Genomic DNA, 15,446 nt, shown 5'->3' with positions numbered 1-15,446 from the left:
GCCCTGGAAGCTAAGCCCTATTTCTGTGCTTCTGGATTTGCACACTTACATGGCGGAGAGAGGGTGGCCTGGGGGCGCTGCGGGGTGGAGGCCAGCGTTCTCGCTTAAACACATACGCACATCAACAATCAAACTGACAAGGGAGTACATTTGTTTTAGAGGGGTCTCTCCAAATACGCAACCATTCCCTGGGGCTGTTTCCGTAGCAGCGCCCCCTGCAGGGGGGAGGGTGGGGTGGGGTCTCCTTCCTCTTGGTCCTCCAGCCTAGGTTGGCATCGAACAGTCACTCCCGCTGCGGGGTGTCAGGTATGAAAGTGCCGAGGGAACTCATCCTACTTGTTAACAGGGGAAGGACTCCTAGGGCTCTAGCCAAAATCATTTAAATCACAAGGCTACGCAACTCCAAGGTAAGAAACGGAGAAAGGCCTATGCTTTTCCTGGTGAGGGTCCTCACCTTGTATACCGCATCATTTTTTGCATTTTCTTGATGTGGAATGTAAAGGAAAGCCAGAGAAAGGTACATTTTATGAACCACAGTAATGCGGAGGATCCGAAATCACTCCTCTGTACATGTATTATCCGGCACTACATTACATCCGTGGAGTAGGAGGAGGAATTACCCAAAAGCTCACCAACTGTGCTTCTATTTTCGGTCAGTCCCCAAGGCTAATAAGAAGCCACCAGACACAGAAGTGTAAAATGATTTCAACACTTAAGGAAATAAAAATGTTTTCATTTACAAATCACTGTAAGGCAGGCAGAAATTATTAACTTCAGGAGTGGAAAGGATCAACCAAAATCCAGTGCAGCAGGCCTTGCTCCTCCGTGGAGACACATCAGGCTCAGGGGCGAACTGACTCCCCTCAGCCTAGTCCTCGAGGACAGCCCCGTCCTCCAACCTGTGTGGCTTCCTGTCTGTAGCCCTTGTGGCTGAGCACCTGCGGTTTGCCAACCCCGTGCCTGCCTCCGTGATGTGTGCCTACCTCTCGGGCTGCCAGTGTGATGGGGACACCAGCACTGCACACAGGACATGCTGTCACAGCTTGTGATGGCAACTATGAAGACCAGCAATGGGGACTGCACGAGAGCACAAAAGGAGGTGCGGGTGGGTGGTGGGCAAAGGAGGGCTGAGAACTGCAGGATGGCAAGTTGGCCAGCTGAAGACCACCGGGGAGGAAGAGGCCGAGGTGGTGGGGAGACCCAGGAGAAGGGAGCCCAGTGTTTGAGGAAACACAGTCTCCACCACTTTCTCTGTCTCTCTCACACACAGACCTCTAAAACCCTTCTCGGAGGGCCACTAGTTCCAAGACCTGAGGGTTCATATGTGGACAGGGCAGGTGGACAGGGAGCCTCTCGTGGGATAAACCCCAGTATGTGGAAAATGGGAAATGAAGGACGGGAGAGAAGCCCAGATGCCACCACCCACACAGTGGCTCCTTGGGAGTCCCTGAGGTCTCCTGAGAGCCAGCCCCTGGGGGTGGATGCCATGCTTGTCATGTCCTCTCTCCTCACCTCCAGGTTGTCAAGTGCCGTGGGCTCTATGTCCTCACTGCCATCCCTGGACTCCCCCAGGACTTTGCTCCATCCCCTGGCCACTGTCTTGGAGCAAGCTACCATCATCTTTTTCCAGCACAACTGCAACACAAACGTTTAGAGACAAGCATGTCAGCAGGACTTGCTGCGCAGGTGGGGCCTGCTGTGCACGACCCCAGAGGCAGGGCTTGGTGCTGTGCGCAGGTCAGGCTGGCCTGCTGGTGAGGCGGCCTGCGCAGCAGTGCAGACTCCTCGAAAGCCTGTCTAGGCACCTGTTGCTGATGACATGGAGCTAGGGAGCTCCAATCCTTCTAGAGTCAGTGCTCCCTGCGCCTGCCACTTTTGACTACTGCCTTTTCAACTCATTTAAGGTTATTCCAAATACTTGCTTCAGGGGATTGGCCTTTCCTTCCACGCCTGTCCTTCACCCACAAACTCACTGTTCTCCGAGAGCAGTGAAGTTCTGCCAAGTCACCGGACAGCCTGAGGCCTGGATGGCCTATCTGACCCTGGCTTCTCTACCCCCTTCGGACCATAATTCCAGTGGGGAAACTTTTGAGGTACTCCGCACTTGCCAGGCCTGCAATATGAGTTCTGATATCTGAGGAACAAAAGTGGCTGGGTCGGTGTCCACTGCCCGCCTGTGTTTCCTAAGGGACAGCAAAAGGGACACAATAAGTGCTTTGAGTCTTTAAGCATGCTCTCAACCCAAGGATGGGACATGTTATGAAAGGACCACCACTGTGGTCACTGCCTCCGAGGAAGAACAAAGCGGGCGGCTGTAGCTGCACAACAAATCAATCAGAGGCAATTAGAAGTCAGGGTTACAGAGAAACAACGGAGGGCCCATGCCTGAAAAGGAGGTGGCTGATACCTGGAGTGGCTGACTGGTAGCTCCCTGGGGACTCCCAATTTGTTTTTGGGTTTCCTGCTGTACCAAGGGCAACAAGGAAAATGCCTTCAATGCTAACGGTAAAGTAAATGAAAGTGGGTTACTGAAGGGATTCCGGGACACCAGGTGGGTGGCACAGCCTTGGTGGCACTGACCTTCTTGCCCACAACCTATGAGTAACAGCCATGCTCCAGATCCCCTCTTCTAAAGACCCATTAGAGTGGGTTTTGAGGTTCTTTTTGGAGAAAGCGGTCATGTAAAATTCCGTTACTATTCTTTGGGAATGTTTGGTGCTCACAGCTGTGGCCTTCTGAGCCAACGGGCTGAAGCCTGGCCATGGCAGTTTCTAATTTGGAGGCCAGATGGGAGTGGATCCAAATCTGGCTTCACACTGCTCTGGGGTCCCGTAGGTCCTGGGCTGTTACTGACCTGGGAAATAATCTCCAGCGAGTCTTGTGGGAGCCTTTCACCTGAATGAAAAGGTTAGCAAAGACACCCAGCCTAGAATCACACCAGCTTTCGTACTGCAAAATAATGGAAGTTCTGCTGCGGAAATTTCCATCTGGAGCCAAGAGTTTTCCTTTGCAGGCAGATGCCTTTAAAAGGCAGATCAATAATATGGCTTCCTTCTGGGTAATTGAATCCTGCTGTCTGCTTTGTTTCTCCGGTCTTCCTGTTTATCATGCCGACAGGCTCATGTCTGGCCTGCTCGGCAGAGGGGGCACATCTGGAAAAGCCACTGTCCGGGGCATTCGCGCTACTGAGCTGAAGACTCAGGGGACGCAGCTGTTGTGATAACAACAAGAGAAACACACGGCCCGTCGCTTTAGAAAGCTGCTGGCTTCGCAAAGCTCAGTGCTAAATACAGCATTTGAGAAACTCCAGCCAGCAGCAGAGGCCAAAGGCATGTTTAAAGTCCTGTCTGTGCCAAGGTGTTCACGGAGAGGCCAGCCCTGCCCCGGGATGGTGACTGTCAGGGAACAGGAATTAGCATGCGCCACAGCATGCACAACCTCCACACACACAGTCAGCCTTTTCCCTCTGATTCAGGCCAAGGACCATGCAGCATTAAGCTGTCACAAGTCATTGTTTTGGGACCTGATGGGTAGTGAGGCCACTCTCAAGGGGAGAAAGGTCACTGACTTCTATTGTGGGTTTTAAAGGTCATATGACCTGAGAGCTTCTTGAAGCTGAGCTGATTTTCAACCCTGCGGGCCAGAGCACCTATTCTCAGCTTCTTCAGGAAGGTGACAAACATGCAGGTCCCCAGGCCCCTGCCCCTGAGACTAATTCAGTAGATGGCCTTGCTTCAGAAAGCTTATGACCACTTAGCCAATCTCTGGCATCAAGGAAAGAGCTGAGCTTGACTGTAAGAGACTCAACTTCCGGGAGCATCAGGTCCCTGTCTGTAGGACAGGGCTGTGAAGGTTTGACCCGCAGGGCTGCTACTGGAGAAGAACGCATGAACCATCCCTGGCAGAAGCAAGCCTGGCCTTGAGCCTGTGTTGTGGTGCCCGCTCCCAGGCAAGCCCCCTCAGGAGTCAGCAGGGAGTGTGACACTCTTCCAGGCCCCGCTCCGGTTTCTGTGCCTATCTGTGCCAACCTCAGGGCATCATCCCACACCCTCTGCCCTGCAGGCAGTCAGCTGCAACTGCTCTTGGTTCCTGAACATACTTCTGCTCTCCTGTTCTGGAACTTCCTTCTTGCATCCCATTTCCTGGTTCCAGAATTCCCAATTCTCCCCATGGAAAAGCTTCCTTCCCATAAACCCTAGCATAGCTTTATAGCATGGCACTTTGCACCCGATACACCTAGAAGCTTTCAGTTTGTAACTCATCTTCTTTACTAGTCTTGGTAAGACGCACAGCATCCACTTACTAGCGTGGGATCCTGCTCGGGGAGGGGCTACCTCACTCCTACAGCCCTCCCCTGAGTCTTTCAGGCTGACGTAAGGAAAAGGTACAGGGGTCCGGGTAGAAGCCAAGGGCAAAGGCAGCGATGGTCTCCAGCTTGGGGGAGGGCACTGTGGCGGTACAAGAGGAGATTGGAGTGGTGTGGTGGAGTCCAGAGTGGAGAGAGACCCCTGGTGCTAGCATCTGCTCCCGAAGTTCCTCCCAAGGCTTAACTGCATCTCTGCCCATGGGCATCTGGCTGCTCCACCCTACTCTGGAAACCACGAGGCTGCAGATGCCCCTTCACACCTGAGCTGATTCCAGTGGTGTCTTGTTAGTGGCGACCCAAAGTCTCCTACTGCACGGATCTCAGCATTCTTCCTACAGTGCCACCGGCTTGGAAACTCATGAGATGAGAGAGACAAAAGCATGGAGTAGACAGTAAAGGGCTGACTGCCTGGTGCTAACGACCTACTCCAACAACTCTCGATGTGATCAATTACCGCTCAGCCTTGGTTTCCCTCTCGGGAACAGGGGTACCCAACTCCGAGTTAATTTAAACTCTGTAGGGTTCAAGTTAACATCTGCAAGTCTCACAACACAAATGCCAGTTACTCCCAAAGGACTCGCTATTAACACGTGGATGAAGGATGGGGAGACAGAACCATCACCCCCTCAGCCTCCTGCCTCCTCCTTTCCTCACCATAATGTGCTTGGTGCCTTTGTAATGACTAAACTGTTGGAAATCACTGGCTTAAGAGATGTCTTCGTAGGTGGACGGGGACTCCCAAAGACAAAGGCACATGTTTGTCTTGGCTCCCAGCTTTATCCCAGGTCTGGCTGGCTCAGAGATGGGTCTATAGAAGGCACTCAGTAACTACTTGTGGAAAAATTGATATTGTGTCATCATGTTAGATACTAGTAACACAAATGTTACACAAACTGGTGCCTTTTGCAGGAGAAGTAGAAAAGTCACAGGAAAAGAGGCACAGCCACATAGGCCTGTAATCCCAGCACTGAGGAAGGCTGAGGCGGAAGATGACAAATGTGAGTCCCACCTGGGCAACTTATCAAGACACTGTCTTAAAACAAAATAAAAAATCAAAAGGCCTGAGGGTGTAACTCAACAGTAGGGGGTAGAATGACTCTAACCTTGATGCTTAGTACTGGAGGAAAAGAACAAAACCAAACCAGAAAAACACACTTAACTTCTAGGATAACTCATTGAGAACTAAAGTTAATTCTTTAGATTTAGCCAGTTATATTACTCAGAAATTACTAGGGGACTCCTTATTTAAAAATTAATTAACATAATGGAAATATAACAGGCCAAAACTTAATACATTAAAAGCAATAACAAGAGGAAAATTCATAGCCATAAACAGGTAAATAAAAAGGAAAACAAATTAAATTCCCAATTTAAAAGATAGAAAAAACTTAAGAAAAACAAAATAAGGAACAAAGATAGCATAATAAAGATAAACTCATAAATTGGTGAAATAGAGAATTGGAAGATAATGGATTTATGGTTTTTAGAAAACAATTAACAAAATAGGCAAGTTGCTAACCTAGTCGAGGGAAGAAGAATAAAACCCTAATATAAAATGGGGGGAGATTCATAAAAAGTGGAATTTAAAAAAATTCATGAGACTACTTTGCAACTTGTTATGCAAATAAATCTGAAAGTGTAAATCAAATGGATAATCACCTAGAAAAGGATAACTTACCAAAATGACTTAATTAGAGATAGAAAGCTTCAAAAGATCACTCTTTATAGAATAAATAGAGGAAAACTTTAAAGGAATTTCCCACAACAAAAGCACCAGGCCTAATGAATTTCACAGAAGTATAAACCTTTAAACACCATGTGGTTTGAATGCTACCTGAATCCTTTGGTGCAAGAAAAATAAAGGTAAGTTTCCAAATTACCTTTCTGAAGCAAATACAACATTGGTACCTACACAAGGACCACATACAAATACTAGCAAACAAAGTCAACATCTGCTGCTGTGTCAAGGTGTCCCCTAGAAGGCTTGCCTAAGAGACTTAGTACCCCAGGAAGTGGTGTGGAAGACACTGCCAGAGGAGGGTCGGCGGCTCTGCCCTACCAGGGCATCGATGGCTCAGCACGGGCAAGAAGCTCAGAATAGAAGGCGGCACACAGCCCCCCTTTCTTTCCTCCTCTTTGTCTCTGCCTTCTGTATAGAATCACACCGCACAGGCCCTCACTACGGGCCAGCTCCCTGATCTTGGACTTCTCAGCCTCCAGAATTGTGAGGAATAATTTTCTGTTCTTTATACTTTATATATTTTTTCTGGTGTTGTGTTGTAGCAGCACAAGATGGACTTAAACACCATCATGCTAGGAAAGCAATTCAGTAAGATGAAGGGGAGGGGGATTTAATTCCAGCAATACCAGGTTGGTTTGATATTATAATAAAATATATTAAGAATCATCTGATAGTCTCCATTGATGTTGAAAAAACCTTTGCTAAAATTCAACATTTACTTCTAATTTTAAAAAATCAAAAACTATCAATTGATGAATACTTCCTTGCCATGATAAACTCCAGAAGCTTTAGTTCTGAAGCCAGAATATACGAACAGAAGACTCACGGAGGCATAGCTACTAAGATCAGAAACAAATGAGGATATCCTCTGTCCCTACTACTATTCACTACTGCACGAGAGGTACGAGCCATTGTCACCAGACAAGAAAAATCAACTAGAGGGACAGAAACTGGAAAACTTAAGGTGAAATTATTTCTATTCCTTTTTTTTTTTTCTTTTTCATTTTTTGTGGTACCAGGGATTGAACTCAGAATGCTGCACTTGCCAGGCAAGTGCTTATTCTACTGAGCTATCTCCCCAGTCCCCATATTCCTGAATGATATAATAGTATACTTTGAAAATCTGAATGAATCAATTCTCAAATTAACTCAACCAATAAAAGAATGAAGCAAACTAGCAGGATATGAAATTCACATAGAAAAACCAATAGTCTGTATACACAAAAGTAAAAAATATAACAGCAAATAAATACCCATTTGCAGTATTAATAATGAAAATGCTTAGATATAAATTTAATAAGAAATGTGCAAAACCTATAAGAGGAACAGTTTTAAAAGCCTGAAATCTATAAAAGTAGATGTGAATGAATGGAACGATATCCCTTGCTCATGGGTAGAATAACCCAACATTAGACAGATGCCAGAACTCCCAAAATGTATCTATAAATAATTTAATAAAAATACCACAAATTCTTTATGGACCTAGACAATTTGATATAAAGAACATGTAGAAATATAAATATGAAAGTATGTGGAAACCTTGATATTTTAGAGGAAAAAAAACCAAAAGGAACCATGAGGGAGGGGTGTCTAGTTCTCCCTCACACTGAATCATTCTACCAGATCTCTGTCACTAAGCATGTGAGATGCTGGTAAATGAAGAGACAACAGAATAGAACAGAACTCCAGAAGGAGAGTCAACCACACAGAAAAGGCTTAAGTCCCTGGCACATAGGTGGGACCCTTAATGAAGTGGTGCTAGACAGTGGGGAGATCTACTTGGAAAAAAGAGATCTAACATTAGAGCCCTGTCTCATCCTAGCTACACAAAGAAACTCCAAATTTGAAAAACAAAACAAAACAGAGGGAGAGAATTTCTGTATAAATTTGGTATACAGAAGGAGCACAATAAAAATAAAACCTTGATGATTACACCATGTAAAATTTTTTAATATTTTCACGGTCAAAAATAATTGACAATTTTTTAAGAGTATATCTCTATTTCATACTCAAAATAAATTGTGATGGCTCATTTTGGGGATAGCTTTTCTTAGTTTCTTTTTTTAAAAAAGAGAATAAAAACCACTAAAAATGATACAGAATATCAAAACAAGATAGATGACAGGAAATCAACAATGGTTGTTATACTGCACACTGTTATCTTCAAAGTAGTTGTTCAGATTATCAGATATAAGCATGCTAAATTGGTAAAAACAATTAAGCATTAACTGTTCCGTTCAGTAAAACCAATAGAAATTAACAGTACTTAACTACTTTGTGTGTGTGTGTGTGTGTGTGTGTGTGTGTGTGTATTTCGTTCCCCCTTCTCTGTTTCTTTTCTTCTTCTCCGTCCCAGTTCTTGAGCAGCTGCTTTTCCTTTCACAGTGTCTATTGTACTCCTTGGATCTTATTTACTCTTTTAGCTTCTTACACTAGGGAGACAATGTGATGTTTACACATGTGAGTCTGATTTATTTCACTTCTGAGTGTGGTGTCTAGTTGCACCCATTTACCTTTAAAAGCCTCGAGTTTATCTTTCTTTATAGCTGAGTAATATGCCTGTATAAAACTACCACATCTTTTTTATCCACTTCTCAGTTGATGGGCATTTGGGTTGTGTGGAGATTCCTCCAAAAACTAGGATTAGAGGTCCCACTCAACCCAGCTATTTCCCTTCTGGGTTTTTTCCCAGAGGAACTGAAACATCATACCACAGGGATACATGTGCACCTTGGTTATAGGAGCACAATTCGTCATAGCTAAATCTCAGATAATTATTTTTTAAAGTATTTATTAAGAGGAGATCTTTTAGCCCAAGGATGTTAGTTTAGTCTCTGGCAAATGTGATGACTTCTTCCCTAAATAAGCCTCTTATAAAGTTTCATTTGAAAGGAGCACAGTGGAGAGACAGCCTTGTCTTGGGTTAGTATCGGCCCCCACTTTACCTTCTTCAGGTTCTTGTGGGCCCCACTGTGGTTCCCCTGCACCAGGTCTGCCCCGCTCAACAGCCTGAAAGTCTCTGCCACCTCAAGACTGAAGTAGCCAAATGCTTCCACTTTGGCTTCCAGGGACTCCTTTAGGATCAATGTTGCTCTCTACGAAAGAGACAAAAAGCTCTCTGGTTAAGAAGCCCAACTGGTGCGGTGGCACAAGCCTGTAATACCAGCATTCTGGGAGGCTGAGGCAGGAGGATCAAAAGTTTGAGCCCAGCCTAGGCAAATTAAGTGATTCGGCAAGACACTGTCCCAAAATAAAAACTAAAACATAAAAAGACTGAGGATGTAGCTCAGTGTGAAGGCCCCAGTGCCACACAGACCAAACCAAACCTAAACAAACCAAACCAGACCAGACCAAACCGAAAGAAGCCTGCTTCTGTTGCTTTCTGAATCATTTCAGTTGAACATTAGGACTAACAGTTAATGTGCACTGTGTCCTTCTGTACTGAACGGTGCCCCACAGTTTCTGTGTGAACACATCCAACTCTCACTGCCTTCCTTAGAGGGGTACACTTTCAATCCCCATTTGACAGAAGAGAAAACTGAGGCATAGCGCACCAGTCATGAAATTTGCTCCGAATTGGGCAGCTCAAGGATGGTACTGGCAGGGCGAGGGCCTGCCACAGGCCAGCATTTTCCACACTCATTAGGTCCACACTTCTGTGTGTGTGTGTGTGTGTGTGCCCCGCACTCTCACATGCATGAAAACCCAGCAGAACGTCTGGAGCATATTCCAAAATTCTCTGTTCTCACAGAAAACAGTTTAGGCAGCCCAAAGTAAGCACTCCACCATGATGAGACATTTTATTTCGTCTAATCCAATCTGTTTAAATCAACTCTGAATAAAAAAAATGAGTTGGTCAGAAAGCAGCAGGATTTCCTGACATTAATTTCTTCCCCAAAGATCACCTTCCTGTTGGTAGCCGTGTGTAGGATGCAGTCACACCAAGGGTGTTCCAAGGGAGCCCCCTGCTCATCTCCGAGGCTGTCCTTGGGCCCCACCTTTGGTGGCCAACTCCCACTGTAGCCCACAGTCAAAGGTTTGGTGGTCACATGTGCAAATGGCACAGCATGAGGCTGCCTCTCAGGCTGGGCAGGTTGTGCCACACACAGCGCCTGGCAGGAGAAGAGGGTGCAGGCTAGCCGGTGGGGCACCTTCCACACAATGTGCTGTAGCTCGGGCTGCGTCCCACCTGAGGAAGGGACAGCTTTCCTACTCTTGTAGGCCACTGTATGGGCTGGCAGTAGCCCTAGAATGAAAGCAGCCAATTTGAAAAAATGGCAAAGGGCAGCGTGAGAGAGTAAGGTGCATCTTTTGATCAACATCATGGATATGGATGATTGGGCAGGGGTAGCATAGTCACGGCCCAGCACTGGCGACACAGGACACCAGCTGCTTCAGAAGCAGGCCCCCCAGCAGAAATGCAAAGGAGACAGAAAGGAGCACGTGGCCGGCCTGAAGCAAGATATGTGTCTGCCATCCGCTCATCACCCCCACCTACACCAAGACCATCCCACTGTCATAAAATTCAGCGGGGTCACTTAGGAGTCTTTAAACATCCGCACACGTATGGATTTACAAATGTTTTCCTGCATCAAACAGGGTTCTTAAGAGAGAGTCATGGGGGAGTCCAGGAAGAAGAAGCAAGGAAGCTGGAATGCTCTGAAGGATGGCTTGGTGTCAACCTGCAAGGGGAGGGGGCTTTCTAGAAAGAAGCGAGGGTGGACTCTGGCCAGAGGTGGGGATTAGTAAAGGCCAAGAACACGGATCCAGCAGAGGCAGCAACGTGAGATGAGAAATATCGGTAGAATCCAGACAGGGAAGGTGTTTGGAGCCATATAGGGATTCAGGTTTAATTTAGGGGCATTGAGAGGTCATCAGGGTGTGTTACACATTAGTGTTCACTAATCAGGTGTGCTTTTTGAAAAGGTTGCCTTGGCCTATCTTTAATAAATTAGAAAAGGGTACACATAGGACAGGCAGCTGGGAGACAGGCGCGGGCTAAAGCAGTCCAGGCGGAAGATGATGCCTGCGGGAGCAGAGGTGGAAAATGATAGCTGGATTCTTGGTGTACCCAGAAATACCGGGAAACTGCACAGGCTAAGCTGAGACAGCAAGACATATCCCCATTTTTCCAACCAGAGCACTCCCCACAGGATACCCAGAGATAGGGTTCGGGTGGACATCAGAGGTCCCAGAATGGCCTTCTCTCCTTGGTCATGCGGCCCCCAAAAGTACTGAGACTCCATTTGCTATGGCAATGGCAGCTATTCTTTGGCCTGAGAGATACGAGTGCACCCCCATCAAGTGCTCATATTTCTTAATCAAGACTGGCCTGTAGAGATTAACGGTGAGGCAAGTGCAATGTGGATGGCGGGCTGCAGACAGCGAGGGGGAGATAAATCTTTCATCCCCAAGATGTGCCATAAAGGGCTGGGGAAAAAAAAAACAACAAACAATTAAGCTATCCGGTGGCTTTCTGGAAGCTGTTGGGCTTTGCAGGAAATAAGTTCCCATGGGTTTAATTTCTATGAATATAAACTCTGGGCCTTGTTCCTTTTTTATAAGCTCTGTAAAGCCTGTACAGATCAATGGCAAGAGAGTGAGCTGACATTTCTGTGCTGCGCACTTTCCACTGGATATGCAAATGCACTCATTACCTGGAACGAGGGGAAGGAATTAGATGGACTGTCAACACGACCCCAGCCGAAGCTGCGGGCTGCGGCAAGCAGGGTTTTGTCCACTGGTTTCTCAAGGGTCCTAGTTGTTTAGGATCTGCCGGAGGTGGGCAAGTCAACTACAGTCTCGTAAACAGTTTCCCAGTTTCTAGGAGCAAGCCCAGGCATGGTCCCGGGCCTTATCCCCAGACCCCCTCCACAGTCTCGGACACAGCCTGCATCCAGGAGGTGTTTAGCAGCTGCTTCCGGAGTGGGCCTCTGAATATCAACCATCACCCATGTGAGTAAATACACAATTGCATTCTGAATTTGCTCACCTCTTTTTGTCCAATGATTTGGAGAAAATGGCAAAACTGATCTTGAATTTTAAGAAATTTGGCCCCTCCTGCACCTTCCGAACCCTTAAGATGAGCCATGCTCTCTTGAAAATACTTCTCAGTCAGACCTGAAGAAAAGCATCACAGCAAGAATTTTGAAAACGGCTCGCAGATTTGAAATGCAAATGTAGTGACAGTGCTTTCAGTGGCAGTGCATTATTGGGAAATAATTGTATTTGGACAAGGGAAAGCAGCTAAGGAGGCTGTCCTGCGCCTGCTCATCTGCCTGTTTCGTCAGAAAAAAATGTAGGTCTCAGAAGGATCCAATTATTATTTTTTTAATTTTGATACATTTTAGCTTCCTTTGAAAAAAAAGTTAATATAAAGCAAGAAACTGTCCCTCAGACCTGACCACAGTGCTAAGTTTTCATGACGATTGATCATTTACTTAACCAATAACTCTGTCCACTCCTGACATTAGGACTCCACGGCCCCCTTACTTTAGTGGACTTGGACTATAATCTTGTTACACATTTGGATAACATGAAAAACCTGGAAAATATGGTTGACATGCTGCTGAGGAAAGAACTCCAAACCATCTAAGCCTGCAGGCTTGCTGGCTGTGATCTGATGGAAATCTTTTTAAATGCATGACAATCGTGAAAGTCAGAAAAGGAGAAGCTTAGGTTATCAAGAGTGGAGGGAAAGCCTGAGCAATCCCTGTTAGTGTTTGTGTTAGTGTAACAAATTCCTGAGATGAATTGATTTTTAAAGAGGAAGTGTTTATTGTAACTAAAGAGTTCTGTAGGCTTCAAGGCAGGATCCACTGGTCCCATTGTCCTTGGATAGGAGTGCTGAGGGGAGCAAAGCTTCTCACCTCTGGCAGACAAGAAGCAAAAGAGTGGGGCACAGGCAGGCCCAGGGTCACGATGTCCAGTTCAGGGCAGGCCACAGGCTGGCTTCCTCCCATCAGCCCCACCTCCTAAAGCATCTCCTACCTCCCAGTAGCCCTCTGGCCCCAATCAAGCCTTTAACACCTGGACCTTTGGGGGACACTTAGCCAACCCAGCAATGAATAGCAGCAGAAACTGAAAGCTCTATGAACCTATTAGAGAAATGGAACTTTTCTATGTATCGGGGTTTTCCAAGGTTGAGCAGGAGTGAGATGAAGCCCAAAGCCAGCTTTGTTAGGAAACCAAACCATGCTCCCTGCAAAACAGCAGGGCAGCCAACAGTTTAATTCTTGATGACGCCCATCTGGCGACGCCTCGCGCCCTTGTGTAATTCCATCACTTTTGCTCAGGAGTGGAATTTGTAAGCATGGTGAGAATTCCTGTGCTGAGGTCATGCTACAGAATACTACTGGCTTTCAGAGGATGAGATGGATGAGATGATCCCTTGGGCCTGACACGATCACAGGGACCCTTGCAAAGCAGAATCTTGTCCAGGTGGTAGCAGACAAGGGAGTCCAGGCAAAGGGAAGCCTTAGTGAGAAACAAGGAGGCCCTCCACTGGTGGAGGGAGCCAGCTGGAGTAAAATGAAGACCTGAGAGAGCCAACAGCAGCTGAGAGGCCTTCAGTCCTACAGGCAGCTGAAGTCTGCGAATTACAGGAATGAGCTAAGAGGAGATCCTAAGGCCAACATGACAACGAAATTGGCCAACAACTTGGTTTTCACCAGAGCAAGGATGCCAGCCCCACCGTGCCAGATTTCTGACCTCCAGGATGAGATGAGTAGAGGATGGCTAAGCAACTGTAAATTGTTAGGCAGCAAAAGAAAACTAATCCCATTAGCGCTATGATCTGAATGCCAAGTACCCCTCCAATTCAGATGCGAGGCCCTAACCTCCCCGGTGACAGTGTCAGGAGTAAGTCTTTCAGAGGGTACTGAGTTATAAGGGAAGAGCCACTGTGAATGGGATTAGTGTTCTTATGAAAGGGACCCCAGTGAGTGCCCTTGTCCCCCTCTGCCTCTAAGCAGTCTGTCACTTGGTACCGCGTCTGGCAGTACCTCGATCCTGGGCATCCCAGCTTCTAGATCTACGTAAATTTTTTTATATAAGTCACCTAATCCATGACATTTAAAATAGCAGCTTGAACAGACCAAGATAGCTATCGGTCCCTAACATGGAGAAAAGGTCAGTTACACTAGACGGAGGAAAGGCCTAACTGACTCTGAGCTTTTCCCTTCCATCCTGGGCTGAAAGGAAGGAGCTGTGGCAGGAGAGACGAACTGTGAGGGGACACAGACAGAATGAAACGGGGCCTGGGACCCTTTGCAGAGAAGCAGCCCCGCACACCTCAGGACTCTTGTGACCCTGCCTGACATTCACAGGAGCATCCTGAGTATAGAGAAATGATCCCAAGTGAACACCCAGGTGATCTGCTTACTACACCTACTCAACGGAAAGAAAACGCCAGTCTGTGTTCTCCTACAAGGTTCCGTGCACACGGAGTCCTAGGCTGAAGCAGGAATCGCGCTGCTGCGCGGGATTTCCTCCTAGGAAGGGCTCCATCCCAGGCTCTGCAGCTGGACCCAGGTCAGCAGAACTGGATTCCTGTCCCCTCATTTCTTAGACCAGCAGGCCGAGTCCGGCAGAATTACTCAAGTACTACTCAGAATGCTCCACCTCTTTCACCCATAGCTGATTCATAGGCAAAACCAATGTAGATTTTAATGCTTGAACTAAGTAGTATCTTTGGCTAGTTTAACAACCTGATAATGGTGAAACCTGGAGGTATGGCATTTACTCTGCTGATTCTGAAAACATTACAGAGATGAGCAGCCCACATGTAGTGGGCTGTAGATATTCAGGAATGGGCACTCTTGATGTTTGAGTTTTCTGGCTCATCGAGAATTAACTACAGAATGCAACCCACTCCTTTAAGAACGTCTCACATCCCAACCTCATGGCCCTGGCGAAGAATGCATACAGTGAAGGCAGCAAATGAAGAAGGCTGGGAAGGAGCTGGGACTGACTGAGCAGAGACCCAGGCCCCGGGGTGGGGTGAAGTGGTGTGCCCTGCAGGAAAGGGTGGGAACCAAAACCCCGAGGCTTTTCCCTCCCCTCTCCCTCCTGGATCAGGAGCGGGTTTCCCCAGGGGCAGTGGACACAGCTGCACCGGACAACTCCCTACTCCCAATTTTGGCAAGGTTTTCCTGTCTCCCAGTATTCCTCCCCCAGCCAGGAGCTGACCAGCTGCCCCCAACGTAGGCTCTAGGACTGACAAGGCACTCCTCTCCCTCAGTGCGGCTGAGCTCACAGAGACTACCAGAGAGATGGCTCAGTAGAATAAGTGCTTGCCTGGCAAGCACAAGGGCCTGAGTTCAATCCCTGGTTCCGCAA

The 15,446-nt window shown here is 47.1% G+C and overlaps 1 protein-coding gene across 4 annotated transcripts in view; it reads right to left on the bottom strand.

Moving 5' to 3' along the window:
• The window catches only part of Ttc23 (tetratricopeptide repeat domain 23), a 90,588-nt gene that overhangs the window by 6,473 nt on the left and 68,669 nt on the right, over window positions 1-15,446 (bottom strand). Inside the window, exons 8-10 of one of the 4 annotated variants that reach the window (XM_023709993.1) lie at window positions 12,100-12,227; window positions 9,053-9,202; window positions 1,513-1,635 (exon numbers count right to left, since the gene is read on the bottom strand). In XM_023709993.1, the coding sequence (XP_023565761.1) occupies window positions 1,513-1,635; window positions 9,053-9,202; window positions 12,100-12,227 (401 nt within the window). Of the gene's footprint in view, window positions 1-1,512; window positions 1,636-9,052; window positions 9,203-12,099; window positions 12,228-15,446 lie in introns of those variants that run through there. The other 3 variants (XM_004623450.3, XM_023709997.1, XM_023709999.1) reach the window with 3 other exon arrangements.

This window comes from Octodon degus, unplaced genomic scaffold (genome assembly GCF_000260255.1).
Source record: "Octodon degus isolate 3935 unplaced genomic scaffold, OctDeg1.0 scaffold00002, whole genome shotgun sequence".
Taxonomy (NCBI): domain Eukaryota; kingdom Metazoa; phylum Chordata; class Mammalia; order Rodentia; family Octodontidae; genus Octodon; species Octodon degus.
This window is presented reverse-complemented; position numbering and strand designations above follow the sequence as displayed.